Source organism: Siniperca chuatsi, linkage group LG10, assembly GCF_020085105.1.
Source record: "Siniperca chuatsi isolate FFG_IHB_CAS linkage group LG10, ASM2008510v1, whole genome shotgun sequence".
Taxonomy (NCBI): Eukaryota; Metazoa; Chordata; class Actinopteri; order Centrarchiformes; family Sinipercidae; genus Siniperca; species Siniperca chuatsi.
Window position 1 is genome coordinate 18,281,977 of NC_058051.1, and position 15,872 is coordinate 18,297,848.

General features: G+C 41.4%; 1 protein-coding gene across 10 annotated transcripts in view; it reads left to right on the top strand.

Annotated features, from left to right (window-relative positions):
• cacna2d3a (calcium channel, voltage-dependent, alpha 2/delta subunit 3a) overlaps positions 1-7,559 on the top strand; it is a 125,753-nt gene extending 118,194 nt beyond the window's left edge. For 7 of the 10 annotated variants that reach the window (XM_044209816.1, XM_044209817.1, XM_044209815.1 and 4 more), the window contains 5 exons: positions 958-1,072; positions 2,984-3,052; positions 5,200-5,312; positions 6,408-6,490; positions 6,662-7,559. In XM_044209816.1, the coding sequence (XP_044065751.1) occupies positions 958-1,072; positions 2,984-3,052; positions 5,200-5,312; positions 6,408-6,490; positions 6,662-6,754 (473 nt within the window). In that variant the 3' untranslated portion in view covers positions 6,755-7,559. The remainder of the gene's footprint in view (positions 1-957; positions 1,073-2,983; positions 3,053-5,199; positions 5,313-6,407; positions 6,491-6,661) is intronic. The other 3 variants (XM_044209820.1, XM_044209822.1, XM_044209824.1) reach the window with 1 other exon arrangement.
• The last annotated feature ends 8,313 nt before the right edge of the window (positions 7,560-15,872 follow it).

The window sequence follows — 15,872 nt, forward strand, 5'->3', positions numbered from 1 at the left end:
AGCCAAAACTAATATGAAAATATTTCGTAAGTGAATGCGAGAGAGGGGGGAGAGAGAGAGAGAAAGAAACACATAATGAAAGTCTATAAAATGCTTTCCTTGCACACTCTTATCCCGAATCAAGTGAAGCTGGGCATCGCTGCTCGCCAAGCAGTCGAGACAATTTCACAGCTGGCTAGCCTCAGGTCTTAGCAGCACTTTCTATATCTTTTTACAATAGAGACACAGGCCTGTGACACACAGCTGAAACACCCCAATTTAGCAGCCCGTAACCCAATCTACACAGCCTCTCAAGCTGAACTAATCTCAGACGTTTATACATGTAGGCTGCATTTCTCACATGCATATAGTTTATATACAACTGCGCACACACACACACAGTTTCTCACACAATAATGCTGCACTGCTGGCACCCAGTAATTAACCCTCTCCATTCAAATCGCACACATAATCCACCATCATTAGAAGTCTGTGTGTGCGTGTGTTGTAGAAAATGTGCGAAGACCCCCCTAATAAAACTGAACATGAAAAATAAAACTACATCTTTAAAATGTTTTAATTTTAATATGCAAATTTGGATTATATTAGCACCTGCTTTAATAAGCCTGTTTTAAAAATATTGACACAAATAAATGATTTTGCCTCCCCCTTCTTTTCCTGTAGCATTGTTTCAAACCTCTAGGTGGCAGGAGAGTTCAAGCAATGTTGAGTAAATGGCTGGCCTAGATTTACACTGAAAATACCTCCAGCAGGACAAGAGGCAGCTCTGGTTCAGAAATGCTGCTTTCTTTCAAACTTGTATATTTGCAGGGATGTGGTGTGTTTGCTTACAATCTATTTGCATAACTATTTAAAATATATATTTGACTTGGAAAATGGATGTTCCATGACTTTCTCACTCAATTTCTGTTTTTCTTTGCTTGTTTCTTTCGCTCTCTCTTCCTTCCTCGACCGCAGCTCAGAGGATGGGTCGGACCATGCAGGTACCATGTGACACAGAGTACCCGGCCTTCATCTCCGAGAGAACCATCAAAGAGAACACAGGCAACCTTGACTGTGATGGCTGCATCAAGTATGAGACACACACATACAGACTCATGTGAACACACATTAACAACACGGTAACAACAACCTCAGTCTAAATATCTGTCTTCTGTTGAATAAAACACCTCGGATATCAGCTGGCCTCTACACTCCATAAAACAAGCTAACAATGAAAAATTAATTATCCTGTTAACTCTCATCTTGGCGAAATATTTTTATCTCTGTAATCCCTGATAACGAGAAACACATTTAAATCATTTGTTGTCTGTTGAAAACACTTTTATCCAGGCAATCAGTCAGAGGCACACACACAGACACTCACTCTCTCCTTCGGCAGTTTGAAATACGAGGCATTTAGAGATGAGGGAGAGAGGTGGAAAAAAGGCTTCCTTTAAAAATGGGAAAATGAGTGTGGTCCCCATTAACAATTTGGGCTTTTCTGTCAGGCAATTGTGGAGTGTTCTCTGGATCCCTCCAATGGGCCCTTCATTGCTCCCAGCTGTGGAACTGCCAGGGAAGCTCAGAACCTTGTGTTTGTGTGTGTGTGTATGCGTGCGTGTGTGTTTTCCTGCTGGTACAGCCCCACAAGGTCAGCAGGGTAACCACTGCCCTGGGTGCTAGGAGTAAAATGCGGTTGGGGATGCAGTCAGACCCCAAACACACATGCTGCACACAGCACCCCCTCACACACTCACACACTCACACCCGCCTGCACACATGACACAAGCGTGCTTCAGAGAAGAATGGCCTCATCTCCAATGATGACACCAGAACTGGGATTAGCGTGCAGGGCTGTGTGCTCTGAGCAACATGTCGCCTTCAAATAAATCTTTTTTGAAGCACAATGAATTTGACAAAGTAAAATGGAGTTTTTATTTCGGTTATATGGAATTTTATAGCTCATATTAGTAATAGAGGATATTGGTGATAAACATCTGTTTCACGTTACAGGCTGAGGCCTTTCTCTCATATTTTCATCGGGACACGTGTGTGTGCTTTATGCTCTAGGAAATATATCCTAAGCTCTTGCCTGTTAAACCTCTCTTTGCTCTATTATGACTGTGTGTGTGCATATGTGTGTGATGTCGATATTTGTATTTGTCCATTACTTCCTGATGGGTGAGACAGAGTGACAGAGCACAAGAAACAATGGAATCTAGTGAATGATATAATAGCTTAAGTGGCCCTATAGGATGATTTAACCTCCATTAATGCATTGCCAGCTTCTCTAGACTGTAACATGAGATTTAGGACAAAGAGTGTGTCATGTCTCTAACCGGAGAAGGTCTTCAAGGGGACTATTAGCGACAATACTTGCGGCCATATATCCTACCGCTCCACATGCTCCTTTTCTTTCTTTCGACCGTTCCAGACGAACCATGTCCCGAAAACAGAGAGGTTCAAAGTTGCAATGAGCTACAGCTTCAGCGTTACAGTCAGACGTGTAGACATGGTTTCATCTGTTAGAGATTCTTGAAATACAATTGTCTCTTTATCCCAGGTCACATAATAATTATGGTATTGCTGAGATAGTTGTGCATATTATGACGCTGTCACTTCCAACGTGCTATAAGGCAAGTTTTATTTCTTTAAAACAGCTACAGTTGCGGAAGAGAAGTGCTTTTTAGAAAATAAAGTATTTGACAAAAAAAAAAAAACAGAACTGGTAAAACAATCGTTGTGGAACCACCATTTATAATTAGTAGTATTTTATGGACACTCAGTGATGTACATTTTTTGTCTTAATATTAATTAAGGTTTTTGATTTGTTTATTATATACAAGTGTGGAGTGTTGGTAATTACATGTTAAATTAAGTTCTAATAATTGTCTTAATTTTTAGATTGAACTTTTCTTAGCAAATAGTCCCCTTTTGACATTTTTGATAACATATTCTATATTTATTTATTTCATTTTTCTATTTTCAAAATTCTTCACAGCTCCTGTTACTCTACCAGGACCTTTTGTTATACGCTTTTAGCTGCATTTGCACGAAGAGCCGCTGGAAGGTAAAAATCTAAAAGTCATCTTAAAGTCTCTAATAGAGTCTTCCCAAAATATACTGTATATTGGAATCATGTAAAATGTGTGAAAAGTCTGCAAAAGAGAATACTGGAATCATGGTGCCCATTTTCCCCAAAATAATAAAATGGAAATAAAATGAGAGCATTGCTCTGAAAACTCGCCAATCTGTTTGTTGAGATTTTATTGGAGCAATTTCAACTCATTGAATTAGTAATTGATAAATTACACACAGTAATTACTGGTCAAATTTCCCAACTGTGATGACAGATATTTCTAAAAACCATACAGTGCATGCAGTTATGGTTATGGTTAGTTATGCAATGATTAAATCATTGGAAAAATGTTCTCTACAGGACACACAAAAATATTGCGTTGAGCCAAAACTGAGCACAGAATGATTTTACCATGAAAGGTAGAACAACTTTGCTACTGTTCTGCATCAAAAGCAAAGCATGTGTAAAGCATAATGCATTGTGAAATATTATCATCTTAGCTCTAACCCCTAAAATGAGCTTCAGTACCGCTAACACTGGAAAGATTGAACGTTTTCCTTCATGATCAAAAGTGTTGATAAACTGTGCTAATTTTAATCAGCTTCAGCTTACAGATTGTGTGATATGTTTTGTCAGAACTTTGAGAAGTGACACATTCTGTCACCACTTCTTTGTGTGTCTCAGCTTTATACTTTACATCTATCTAACTCTTGATTTCTTTCTCTTTTACTGCCTTATCTTTCTTACTGTCTGTCTCTACGTCACTCACTGTCTCTCTATCTGTCGTTCTCTATCTTTTCTCAGAGAAACATATTGGATATCTTTGTTGTCCGTTTCTCTGCTGGCCAAAATCACTAGAAGCCACAGCACCAGGAGACCATGTCAATCAGAAAACACACTCTTTACCGTGTGTTTGTGAGAGAGAGCATGTGTGAATGTCTGTCTCCATGTATCTGTGTATATTGTACACATCCTTGTGTGTATCGAAGTGTGTATGTGTGTGCATTCATATGCGGCATAGTGCTCCCTTTCCCAGCACTGGGTATGTTCAAGGCCAGCAGCTGTGCTGTCAGGATGTGTTTAAGTCTTTTCTCCAAGAACACTTGCTCTGCTTTCTATCAGCGGGCTGAGCTGGGCCGGCTCGGCACTGTGCAGGGGTGAGCACGGATTATTAAACATCAGCAGATCCTAATTCACCCTGATTGGAATTGGCTTGGCCTATTTGCTGGGCTGGTTTGGTTGGGTTTGGTTGGTCACGGTGGGATAACTGTATTAGAGTGCGGTGGATTGGTGCTACTCAGGGATTGGAGGCTGTTTGTGGTCAGATTAAATTGGTCATGGTATTGAATTAGTAAGGATGGAGATATTACTGTAGATACTAGGTCTGTTTTGATCTACCAGGTCTCTCTTTCTTTGTCTTAGAATTGTCTTGCATGTTCTCATACGTGTCTGATAAATACCTCACAGTGAACTTGATAAATCACCCAGCTGCGGCAGAAGAGAGGGAGGGAGAGACGCAAGAGATAAAGAAAGAAAGGGTGACAGAAAGAAGAGATCATCTTTACAGCCTTTCTTCTTCATAAAGCTTATCCACGGTCATAAATCACTGGCCAGGAGGCCGAGGCAAGGCCTGATCTCTCAGACCAGTAAAACGCAGCTATGGGAAGCTATGAGCACAAAAGTGTGGTTCCCATTTGTCTCCCTTTGGAGTGTTTTATATTCAGCAACACTTCATTGGTGCTCGCCTTGGATAGGATATAACAAAGACAAAAGAGAAGGAAGGGAAGAGAATGAGGAAGAGAAAGGGATGGAGTGAGTTAGAGAAGTATGTGTGTATACTGTATATGTGTGTCTGTTGGTGTGAGTCTGTCTATGTCTCTGTATGTTTATTGACAGCTGGCAGTGAGACAAGTCATCTTCTCGACAAGCATCCAGTGGAGTCTCCTCAGTGCATCTCCCCTCCGCCAGGGGAGAATGTGAACACTCATAACACAAATCCTCTGACACACATGGAAATTTACATCATACCCATGCGCCTTGTGTACTTGCCAATCGAACTCTCAATCCTCCCTTGCTCCCTCTCCCCTTCTTCCTTCCTCATCTTTTTTGTTTCTGGCTGTCTGTGCTGTGATTGGCAGGTCCTTTGTGATCCAGCAGATCCCCAGCAGTAATCTCTTCATGGTGGTGGTGGACAACAAGTGTGACTGCAGCATGTTTGAGCCAATCACCATGGACCCCATCGAAATCATGTATATCCTTCACTGGCCAAAGACTTGAGAGGTGGGGGTGATTGAGCACAGGACTACAGTGTGCGATTTCTAGTCTGTTGGTATCCTGAATGAGAGAAAATGGAACAAGGATGATTTGACAGCAGGAGAGCTACATTTGACAGGGATGTGAAGATGAGTAAATCAACTAATAATAATTCTCAAAGCTCAAATTCCAAATGGATGATGAATTTTGAAGTTAACTGACTCAGAAGAAGATGAGTGAATGAGTGGTTTTTGAGGGCAACTTAAATGTGTTATACAGCTGGCCTGTTGCAGTCTTTACAGTTAGGCTGTTTCCCCCCACTGAGAAAAATAACAGTATTACCTGATTATGTATTTTAATGAGTTCATGAGTTCCAGTGTCACAGTACTGTAGTTATAGCCAGTGTGTGTCCATCGATGTTACCGGGATGTAAATAGCATAGAGCATTTTAATTTGTGGGGAAGATTTGGGGAGTCTGTTTTTCCTCTACCCCTTTGTTGGTTGAAAGAGATGAGAGCATTGTGAGGGACAAGATCTGAAGCCGAGGCTTTGAGACAGCACTCTACTAGAGGTCTGTTTCACAGTGTGTGTGTGTGTGTGTGTGTGTGTGTGTGTGTGTGTGTGTGTGTTAGGACTGTGTTACACAACAGCCCACGCTGTGATGGGATACTGATCAATAGCAGACACAGCTCAGAGTGGAGTCCAACTGAAGGAACTTAGCTTGTCTCCACATACCCGAGCTGGGTTCTCATACAGTGTGCATTTCTCTGAAATTTTGTGCAGTACAGTCACGCTGTGTATACATGTCCACCACTGTTTATTTTGTTGTAGAGTGCTTACTGTAGCATAAAGCCTGCTATTCTGTTGCTATGCGACAAAAGAAAACTCATCAAACATTGCTCGGAGTCTACTTTCTTTTTCTTTTTGCACACCGTGCTGTGTGCAAAAGTATCATTTTATCCATAAGAACCTCTTTCCATGGTGCACTCAAAAACATGCATTCCTTTCCATTATAAACAAGAAATACACTCCAGCAGGAAAACACCCTGCAGAGGGTACACATTGTCTGTTATTGCCTTAACTTCAGCTGCACATAATGAATCTCTAAAGTGCGAGAGATTGAAGATGCAAAAGGACAGGAGGAGACCAGATACCTGTCATCCTTTTCACCCTGAGGTATCCACTCCACGAACACACATACTGCACACACACACACACACACACACACACACACATCACTCACTATTATATTATTTTCTTTCATAATATATCCCCCACTAATTCTGCTTTTGTGTTTTATTAAAATATTCCATATCTGTCCATATCTTTCCCCCTGTCTCTCTCTAGGAGAACTCAATGGAGTGCGGAGGAGCTGTGGTTCTTGCTCCGTCTCTTGCAGCAACACTGCTCTGCGTCCTTCTGGCGCTGTTCCCTAGGTGACCAGAGCTGGCCACGCCTCTCCATCCAGAACTTGACTTGGATCGGCTTGGCTCGGCATGCAAAAGAATCGCAATGATGCCACCGAAAAAAACACTCCTGCCCCTTGTTAAATTGTGCCCAATTCCAACTTACCACCTACAAAGCCCCAAGCCCTGAGGTACCTCCCTACAAGGCACTTATTTGAAAGGATTGATGATGGATAGGTATTACAACTGCTAGGTAGTGATCATTAAGGTGCTTTAGCAATATCACATGAGCTGCACAGAGAGATTTTTGGGGAGTTTTGAACATAGTAATAATGCTAACAATGCACATACTGTAGTAGCTTAAAAACTGCACAAGTGGTCTGGTAAATCCCACTGACACTCACACCACTATGTTCAGTCCTTTCAGGTAGCAGTTAAGGGGTCTGTAGCTGGGCTTGGAACTGGGCATTAGAGCCACGTAACACCCATGTGGAGAAAGACAGGTGCACCTTCCCCTGGCCCACTCTGACTTTTCATGGACAATAATGATTCTGAGAATAAAAAATAATACTGAAGATGAAGATGATTATATGTGGCTGGGGTTGTAATGAAATGTTTGTCTAATGATCTTTTTTTTCATGATGAGAAAAAAACAAGTTCTAGTCTATATATGAAGAAAAAAAGAGTTTTATTTATGATTTGCAAGTGATACCCATAAACTGTGACAATGAGATTTTGAGTCCTCTGACGTGAGTGGTTGTTAATATTTGAGCTTTGCCTTATTGAACAATATCGGTCCTGTTTGTGTACTTTTGAAATAAAATTATGTTTAAAATTTATGCTGTTGTTGAAAGCTATGTTGTTAAAAGGCCTTTTAAGGAAGCAGACCTTCAATAGAACAATAGAGTTAATATGAAGCATCAGTTCTTATCCTTATAGTTTGATCTATTGTTGTTGGCAGATTTGACTGATTAATACAGTATCTGCTCTTAGTGGTTGGTTGTGGGGAAACGTTTGGCTGCTTTTTGGCCTCCACATGAGCAGAGTTGTGGCAGGCTTATGTGTGCGTGCGCACATGCATGTATTTGTGTGTATGCATCTGGTGTTTCGCTCTTCTGTCATTCATGTAAGCCTCTGCCCCAGAGGCCTATCCTTCACACAAGAGAGACAATAAAGACCATGACACTGGAATCGAAGGCCAACCCCAACGTACATCTGTATTTGTTTAGGAATAGACACAAACAATCCTTTGACATTTTCTGACAAACATACACGTGTACATACAAGAATACAATTCCTGTGCCATACCGGGCCAACACTATGTGTTAGTGTGTGCGTACAGAGGAGCACAATAAGTAAAAAATAAAAAAAACAACAGAAGTTCTCAGAGACCCTGTCAGTGCCGGCAGGAGGCCGCTCTGCTGTGGTCTCCATGTCAGCACTAAGGTCCCTGTGGTCAACAGCGGGACATGCTTCGTCTCCCTCTCTTTCCCCAGCTCTCAACCAGCCAGTTCTGCTAACCCCCCACTTCCTCCTCCACTGACAAGGTAATTCTCACCGTCCTAGTGGTCTAATCTGTTCTCTACTGTTTCACTGATCTTGTCCCTTGAGCAAAACTGTGTGACTCTAATCATTTCCAGTTGATTCTGCTCTTTCTCTTTCTATGGTCCAAAGACTCCCTGACTTGCTGGTGGGTCATTTATCACTGCATAATGGGATTGGAGTTGTTTTGGGTCATGAATCCAATCCGGTCTGTGATTCCTTCCTGTTTGCCAGATGAGTTATGGGAAAGTGCATCCAATGTGTGTACAAAAGGCAGACTTGGGAAAGCAATCGTCTTTCTGGGGAATTGCCACAATGGCAGCCCTGTTGCCACCTCAGGGGGTCCTGTGAGTGATAAATGCTCATCTCTGTTTTCTGTAAGCTGTTTTCCCCACACACTGGTAGGGGAAACATAACCCATGCAGATGCTAAAAGACATTCTTTTCCAAATACCCCACTGCACACTGCTCATGTACGCTCGTTACACAGGTGAGAAGGGATTCAGCTAGTTGTCTTTGTGTGACTCTGTTGCACAGTGTCAAACAGTAATTGACACTTTTTAACACCTTAAAAACAGAAAGAAAAAGACAACAGAAAAAGAATAGAAGGTAAAAAATAAAATGAAAGACTATGTGTTGAAAATCCATTGAAAAAGACATCTCTGTTTTTATGGAAACAAATGTGTATCTTTACAGGTTTGGCTTAGCACACAAATGTTCACGTGGACAAGCCAGTTCACACCTATAACCCTCGTCCATCAAAAGAGACACACTCAAAGACAGAGAGAGTGAGAGAAACATCACTGGAGGTATTTTATAAGAAGGCATCCACATTCCTTCCCACAGATCCGATCTATGCTGCTGTTTGTGGTGGGAAGGAACCCGTGAGAGAGGAGTCACTGATCACTGGGACACAATGCCCTGAAGGGGCCCTGCAGTTCAAAACACACTCATCCATCAGCACTCACACTACTCTAACTGTGTTTGCTCACCATTATCTTGACTACATGAGAAATCTCCTTTGCTAATATGCCGGAAGACAAATGACAGTGAATCACACACATATTCACACATTCAAACATTTGTGCAAACACCCATAGTCTTAACCATGCATTAACACATACACATATGAACACAACATACACACACTGAAGCGGTCACACAGAGGGCAAAGCTTTTGGTGTTACCTCCATTGGAGTGGATAACGTTGGTGGTTTGCATTGAGGACCACAGATATGTTTAAATGGAAATGATTCTGAGCAGCTGAACCACACCAGGACCACACACAGGCCCATTGACCACAACACGCCACAGCTAAGACAAGCTGGGAATACACACACACAATTCTGTCAGCATTCCACAGGCTGACTAGCAAAATCTCAGCTCTGCAACTTGCTGTGTGCATGTATTCTTAAGTTTGCGTAAAGGATAGGCTTACAGTAGTGAATATCTAATTTTAGAGAAACAATGAGACAAAAGAAAGAGAGAAGAATTTTTAGCCTTGGTATTTATTTTTTTAGAATGGTGCTCACTGTGCTTAGTAGAATTTTATTCTTTAATTTATAGATTGTGCATTTGCAGCATCACTGTCATCAATTAGATTTTTTAAGCATCTTGTCCTCTGCTCTGTCCTTATTTACCTCCTTCTCAACCCTCCTTTACCTTTTTTCCTGCTGCTCTGGCCACATGCTCACTGGCTGTAGTGGTGATAATGACCAGACCCCTCAACTACCTCACCCACACATGCACGTACCCACACACACACACACACACATCAGAGACTAAAACTGAACCAAACCCCAAAGACAAATTTGTTCCTGCGCGTGCCAGGAGACACGCTGTTGCCAAGGTTGAGAGGTCCCAGCTGAAAACATACACTCCTAACACACACACACACACACTCATACACAGAGTTAGTTTTGTACCCCATGCTGTGACAGGAAGAAAAGCCTTCAGTACTTATGGACCTCTTGGTGAGCTTGAGGACCTGACAGCCAGCTGTACTAATAATGTCTGTGCATGTCTGTGTGTGTGTGTGGGAACTTGCATACCTATCCCCAACAGTGGACAGCCAACAGGGGACATTTTGGAGTTATCTTATGTGTATTTAAATTATATCAAAATAAAATATGAAATATTGTCTTTAATCATAAAGTTAAAGTTCATGCAGATAACAGGTTCCACCTGACCCTTCTACTGTACAGAATGATAAGAGTCCACTGTTCCCTGTCAGATAATGAAAGATGTCCCCTCTCAATTGGTTCTGTTAAGTTATTCTAGATCAAACTGAACACTTTTTTTAGTTTTAAAGGTTGGTTTAATGTTGACAGAAAAGAAGGCCGACACTTTTACTGAATAGAATGACAGGAGTCCTCTCTTAGCTAGTATTTATTGACACAGATTCCCTCTTAGATAACACTTCAATATGGATGCTTAAAGACAGAAGATCAAAGCATTGTGAATAGTGCTTATTAGAGAAAGAATAATTCAGGATTCCTATCTGACATGGCTATTGTCATGAGTTTAAAATGAATGCTCTAAAGATGTTCAAACAACCACAGCAACAAAGCATGATTCAAAACACACCCTGAGATCGGGTAAAGGTTTTTTTTCCTGACTCAAGGAATTAAATCATTAAGGGCAAATACAAAATAAGATTTATTCCACAGGATAAAGGTAGACCTATTTAAAATTCATACGCCTTCACTCCAAACAGGTCATAATAATGACATATAATAACACAGAAAAATATGAATACCCATAATAGAAAATATAAAATAAGGTCACTGGTGTGATTTAATATTAAAATATAATTAAAAAATGTCTTCATATGATTAAAACCCAGATACATGTAATAAAGTATATATATTTTCTGATACTGGAGTTCTTGTGTGTATGATATTAGTGCATGTAGCCAAGTAACTAACAATTTACAGGTAAAACATTAATTTGTTCTAAATTAAAGGGGGTGTGATTATTTTCAGAATATTTGAGTCACAGGGAGATGTTTAAATGTTAGAGATAATTTTAGTTCAATTATCAATTTTTGAAAGACATCAAGAAAGTCTTTGTACTTATTCATGTCCCTTTTCAGTATATGTTCACCACAGACAGTTCTGTTTTAGGCTCTGGAGGTCCCCTCTTTGAAAGGTAAACAATGGCCAGGGTTACAAATTTTTAAAATAAATTTTAAAAAGCATTTTGCACTGATATTATATTTCTATTTCATCTTAGTTTGTTTCAAAATTACTATAGTGGGCCACACATGGTCAGCGTATAATGATAGTCCACTGTTGGTAATGTAGGAATGTGTGTGTGTGTGTGTGTGTGTGTGTGTGTGTGTGTGTGTGTGTGTGTGTGTGCAAGAAAGAATGAGAAAATGGGTGAGAGTTAGTATGAGAAACAGAGAAACTATATCTGATTGTTTTTGTGCTCTGATCAGAACTAGCACACAGTATATATTTGGGAAGAAGAGTGCCTTTAGTTCATCAATATTCTTTAAGACAGGCAGCTCACTCTCTTCAGCCAAATATTGAATAACAAAACCAGAACAAATCATAGGCATATATTTAGCATTCCATTCTGTGTTTGTGCAAACAAGTTGAGGGAGATTTTTCAACATGAGCATATTCAGCGGAGTCTTTGTAGCTGTGATCTGAGCTCTGCCAGTCCGTCAAGTCTACGAAAAGCCTCATTCGGTTACACATGGCAAGCTGAGCAATGGCCTGGAGGGGCATACATATTGGCTCCCTCAAACAGGAAGTGGATAAATGGAGACCCAGGAGTCCCCTGCCTTGCCTCTGCCACTCAAATGCACCCAGGCTGTTTTTAGAGTGTAGGCCAGTTTAACAGAATGGACAGTCAGGAGTGAAGAAAGAGGAGAGAGGGGAGGGTAAGCAAGGGAAGGAGGAAAGCTATATTGGAGGTCAGGGAGGCAACGGAGGGAAAAGGCGGGCTGATTGCAACCGAGTAGGTGGTCTCACGATATCATAGCGCAAAGCAAGCAACACCATTGGCTCTCAGCCTTGGTTTGTCCCCAGGTCTCTGCACTGCATCAGGATTGAGAACCGCTATAAGTATTGCAAGCATTTTAGAGTTCCCTTGAATCACAGTTCATCAGCATCAGCATGTTTGTCTTGGATGGAGGACCGATCAATGAGTTAGGGACTATTGGCAGTTGGCTCCCCAATGCCTGCTGTAAATTCTGCTGTGCTGATGAAGGCTGAATGTTGATGTGATAATTGATGCAGTGTTTTTTTGTACATGGCGTCTCTGGGCATGGTGCGGTTGCATCAAACTATTATAGAAGTCTGTGTGTGTGTGGAAGGCCGGTCCTAATGAGGCAAAACATAATTTATGAGGTCGTGGTTAAGGTTAGGGGCAAGGTGTGAAATGAGGTTAGGTTAAGGTTAGGATTAGGCATGAATTGGTTATGGTTAAGGTTGGGGTAGGGGTTTGGGTTAGGCTGTCCGCAATGAATGGAAGTCAATGCAATGTCCTAACAAGGATAGCTTCACTAACGTGTGTGTGTGTGTGTGTCTATCTGTCGTGTTTGATTTGTATCTTTATACCCCAGCTGGAGAGCTGCTCCTGCTAACTCTCTATGAACTCAGTGTGGACAGGACTAAATGGTTGCTCTTATTGGCACATTAGTGTGCATGTGTGTGTGTGTGTGTGAGAGAGAGAGAGTGTGCATCTGTTATACTGGTTTTGCTTTTTTCATGCAATACATACTGAGCACACGCTCAGACACAGTATATTTCTACATTGTATATTCAAAAATGTCCTATAGCATTTATATTCATGTGGATATGAGTGTGTCAGTGCTTTATCAACGGTGTGCGTGTATGTGTGTGTGCATGTTTGGCCAGACCAATGAGCCGCATGTTCTGTGTATGCTTGGCCCTGGGACTTCAACGCCCTTATTTTGCATAGCAGAGCAGTGAAAGGAAGGCTAAGGTTACAACCACAAGCCCTGACAGAAAAATCACTGCAGCAATGTGACATTTATATGCCCTAGTGTCCCCCACTCACCCCCTCTCTCACCCTTCTCTCACCCTGCCCTCACCCATCATTACCCTCTTGACCGTAGGAATATCCAAAGCCTTGTTCTTGACACCAACCGCAGTCCTGGTCTCTCTCACCCAAACCACCATTACGCCCCTTTTCTGTATCTCTGATGTGTGTGTCAGTGTGCACATGAGCACTTGTGCTAACACATTTATGCTTATGCGTATGGTATGCACTTGTGTGTGTGTTTGTTTCATGCATGTGGTCCTCCTGCTCTCGCTCACCCTAACTGTCTGGAGCATTTAGAGGACATGACATCACAGTGGGGTAATGTTGGGCGCTGACGTGTGTTTTGCGGTAGAAGCAAGCTGGGCTGTGACGCCGTCTGTTTGTTTTTCAAGATCCACAGTCGGGGGAGGGAGGCCTGGGGAGCTGATTAGGGCTCTCATTTATGTAACTGCTGCAGTTCCACAGTTAAAGGCCATGTTGTAATTAAAAATAATCAGGGCTGTAATATACTCTGGACATGATCTCGTCATAGTTCAGAGGCATAGTGTGTATGTGTATGGTCTGTCTGTGGGCGGATATATGAGTGTTTGTGATTCATATTACTTATTAGTGGGTGTATGAAGTGTATTATTAATGAGCTGTGTAATCTAAAAGTTCTGCAGTGTGTCATTACAGGGAGAGGAAAAGAGGAAGCTAACACACAATGGGATTTGTCCAAAACAGGGAGAGGACAAGAAGGTGAGTCTAAAGAAGTAGAGGCCAAGATGGAAGAGAGAGCAGGTCGGAAAGGAGAGACAGTAATAGAGCGAGGGAGCAAGGGAGCAGAGTGTGTGTATCCATATGTATGTGTGTGTGCATGTGTGTGTGCAAGAGAGACACACACATACAAAGGTACAGTTAATTTATGCTTTGCGTGTAGAGCATTGTAGTAATCCTCCTGAAAATACTGTCACCATTTATGAAATGTGTGAGAGAAATTACACACGCTTACATACACACACTGCACTCTTGTGACCTTAATGTGTTACTGTGAGCTGGTCCCCTCCCTGGTTCAGCCGAGTCCAAATCACAACATCTGCTAGTGTGGTTTTGCAGAATCTTTCTCCCAGTTACCTGGAAGAACAGAGATGAGTCCTCCCATTCCTACTGCACCTTATTTCCTCCCTCTTTCACTGAATCCTTCTTTCCTCCCCATTCTCAAAAGACTTTATTTCCTCCCCGTTCTCACTAGACCTTATTTTCTTCCCTTCAAAGGGGACCCTTATTTCCTCCCCCTTCTTTTCCTCCATTCTCACTAGACCTTATTTCCTCCCCGTTTTCACTAGACCTTATTTTCTTCCCTTCAAAGGGGACCCTTATTTCCTCTCCTTTTTAGTGAACCTTATTTCCTTCCCTTCTTCCTGGACCTTATTTCCTCCCCGTTCTTACTAGACCTTATTTCCCCCCTTTCTTACTGGACCTCATTTTCTCCGCTTCTTTCTGGACCTTATTTCCTCCCCTTCTCACTGGACCTTATTTCCTCTCCTTTTTAGTGTCTCCTTTTTCCTCCCTCTGGGCTCATCACACCACTCTCACTGCTAGTGTCATGAACATGGTTAAGGACACAGGATGGAGCTCCTGCTCTATGCAGTGCCTCTCAATCAGCATTGAGGCCAGGAGCTGTTTATCTGAGAAAGTAATTCCTTTGCAAACCATTCAAACCAGCCCAACCCAGTCTCACCAGCCAAATGCCTTGCCATTGTGTTGATGGAGAAGAAATGGGCCTGATCCTAATAAACTATGTATTTATGGACTGAGGGTAACAAGTTGAGTCAGAATGGTAATTTTGGCCAGCATCTGTTTATATACTTTTTAACAATCTCCCTGATGTAAACAATGTGTGTGGTTTGCAAGCGCTAAATGCCTGCTTCATTAAACAATCAGATCTCTGCTACTTCTAAGAAACTGCATTGCTGCAAAGGCATAAACCTAATGATAACCTGGTGCAACACGTTTTTCAGAGTAATTACAGCTTGATGCACAACAGTGAAAAGTAGAATTGTTAAGGGAAAGTAACACAAAGAAGAAGAAATATCCCCATTGCCAAATACATGTAAAATACATAATGTAAAAACAGTAGTATAAGAGCAAGAGTATAGTGTAACAAGAAAATCGTGCATGTGGTTGTAACAAATGAGTCATGGATTTTCTTCACAAAAGAAAAGACACTATGCATTGGAAATGGATCCCACTTTATATGTTCACTGTGCCAGTCCAGAAAAAAATTAATGACATATTATTCTGGGATAGTGAGAAAATATTTTTGGTTGTTTGGATTTCTTAAACCACTCCATTATCAAGAATCAAGAAGCACTAAATTCACTAATACTCTTACTAAACAGTGCTGAAGGGCACTATATACAGTATGGAGGTAAAGAATAATTATTTATTGTATGCACAATTCAAGCCTTAGTCACAATTGTTTAACATTAACAAGCTAGGCTGACCACTTGTTCTTGTTTCTCACTGAAAATTGCAAGACCAGAAGGTAAAGTGGAAGGAAGCAGAATTAGATAGTTGCCCAATGGACACATACATTGAGACTAAGAGATG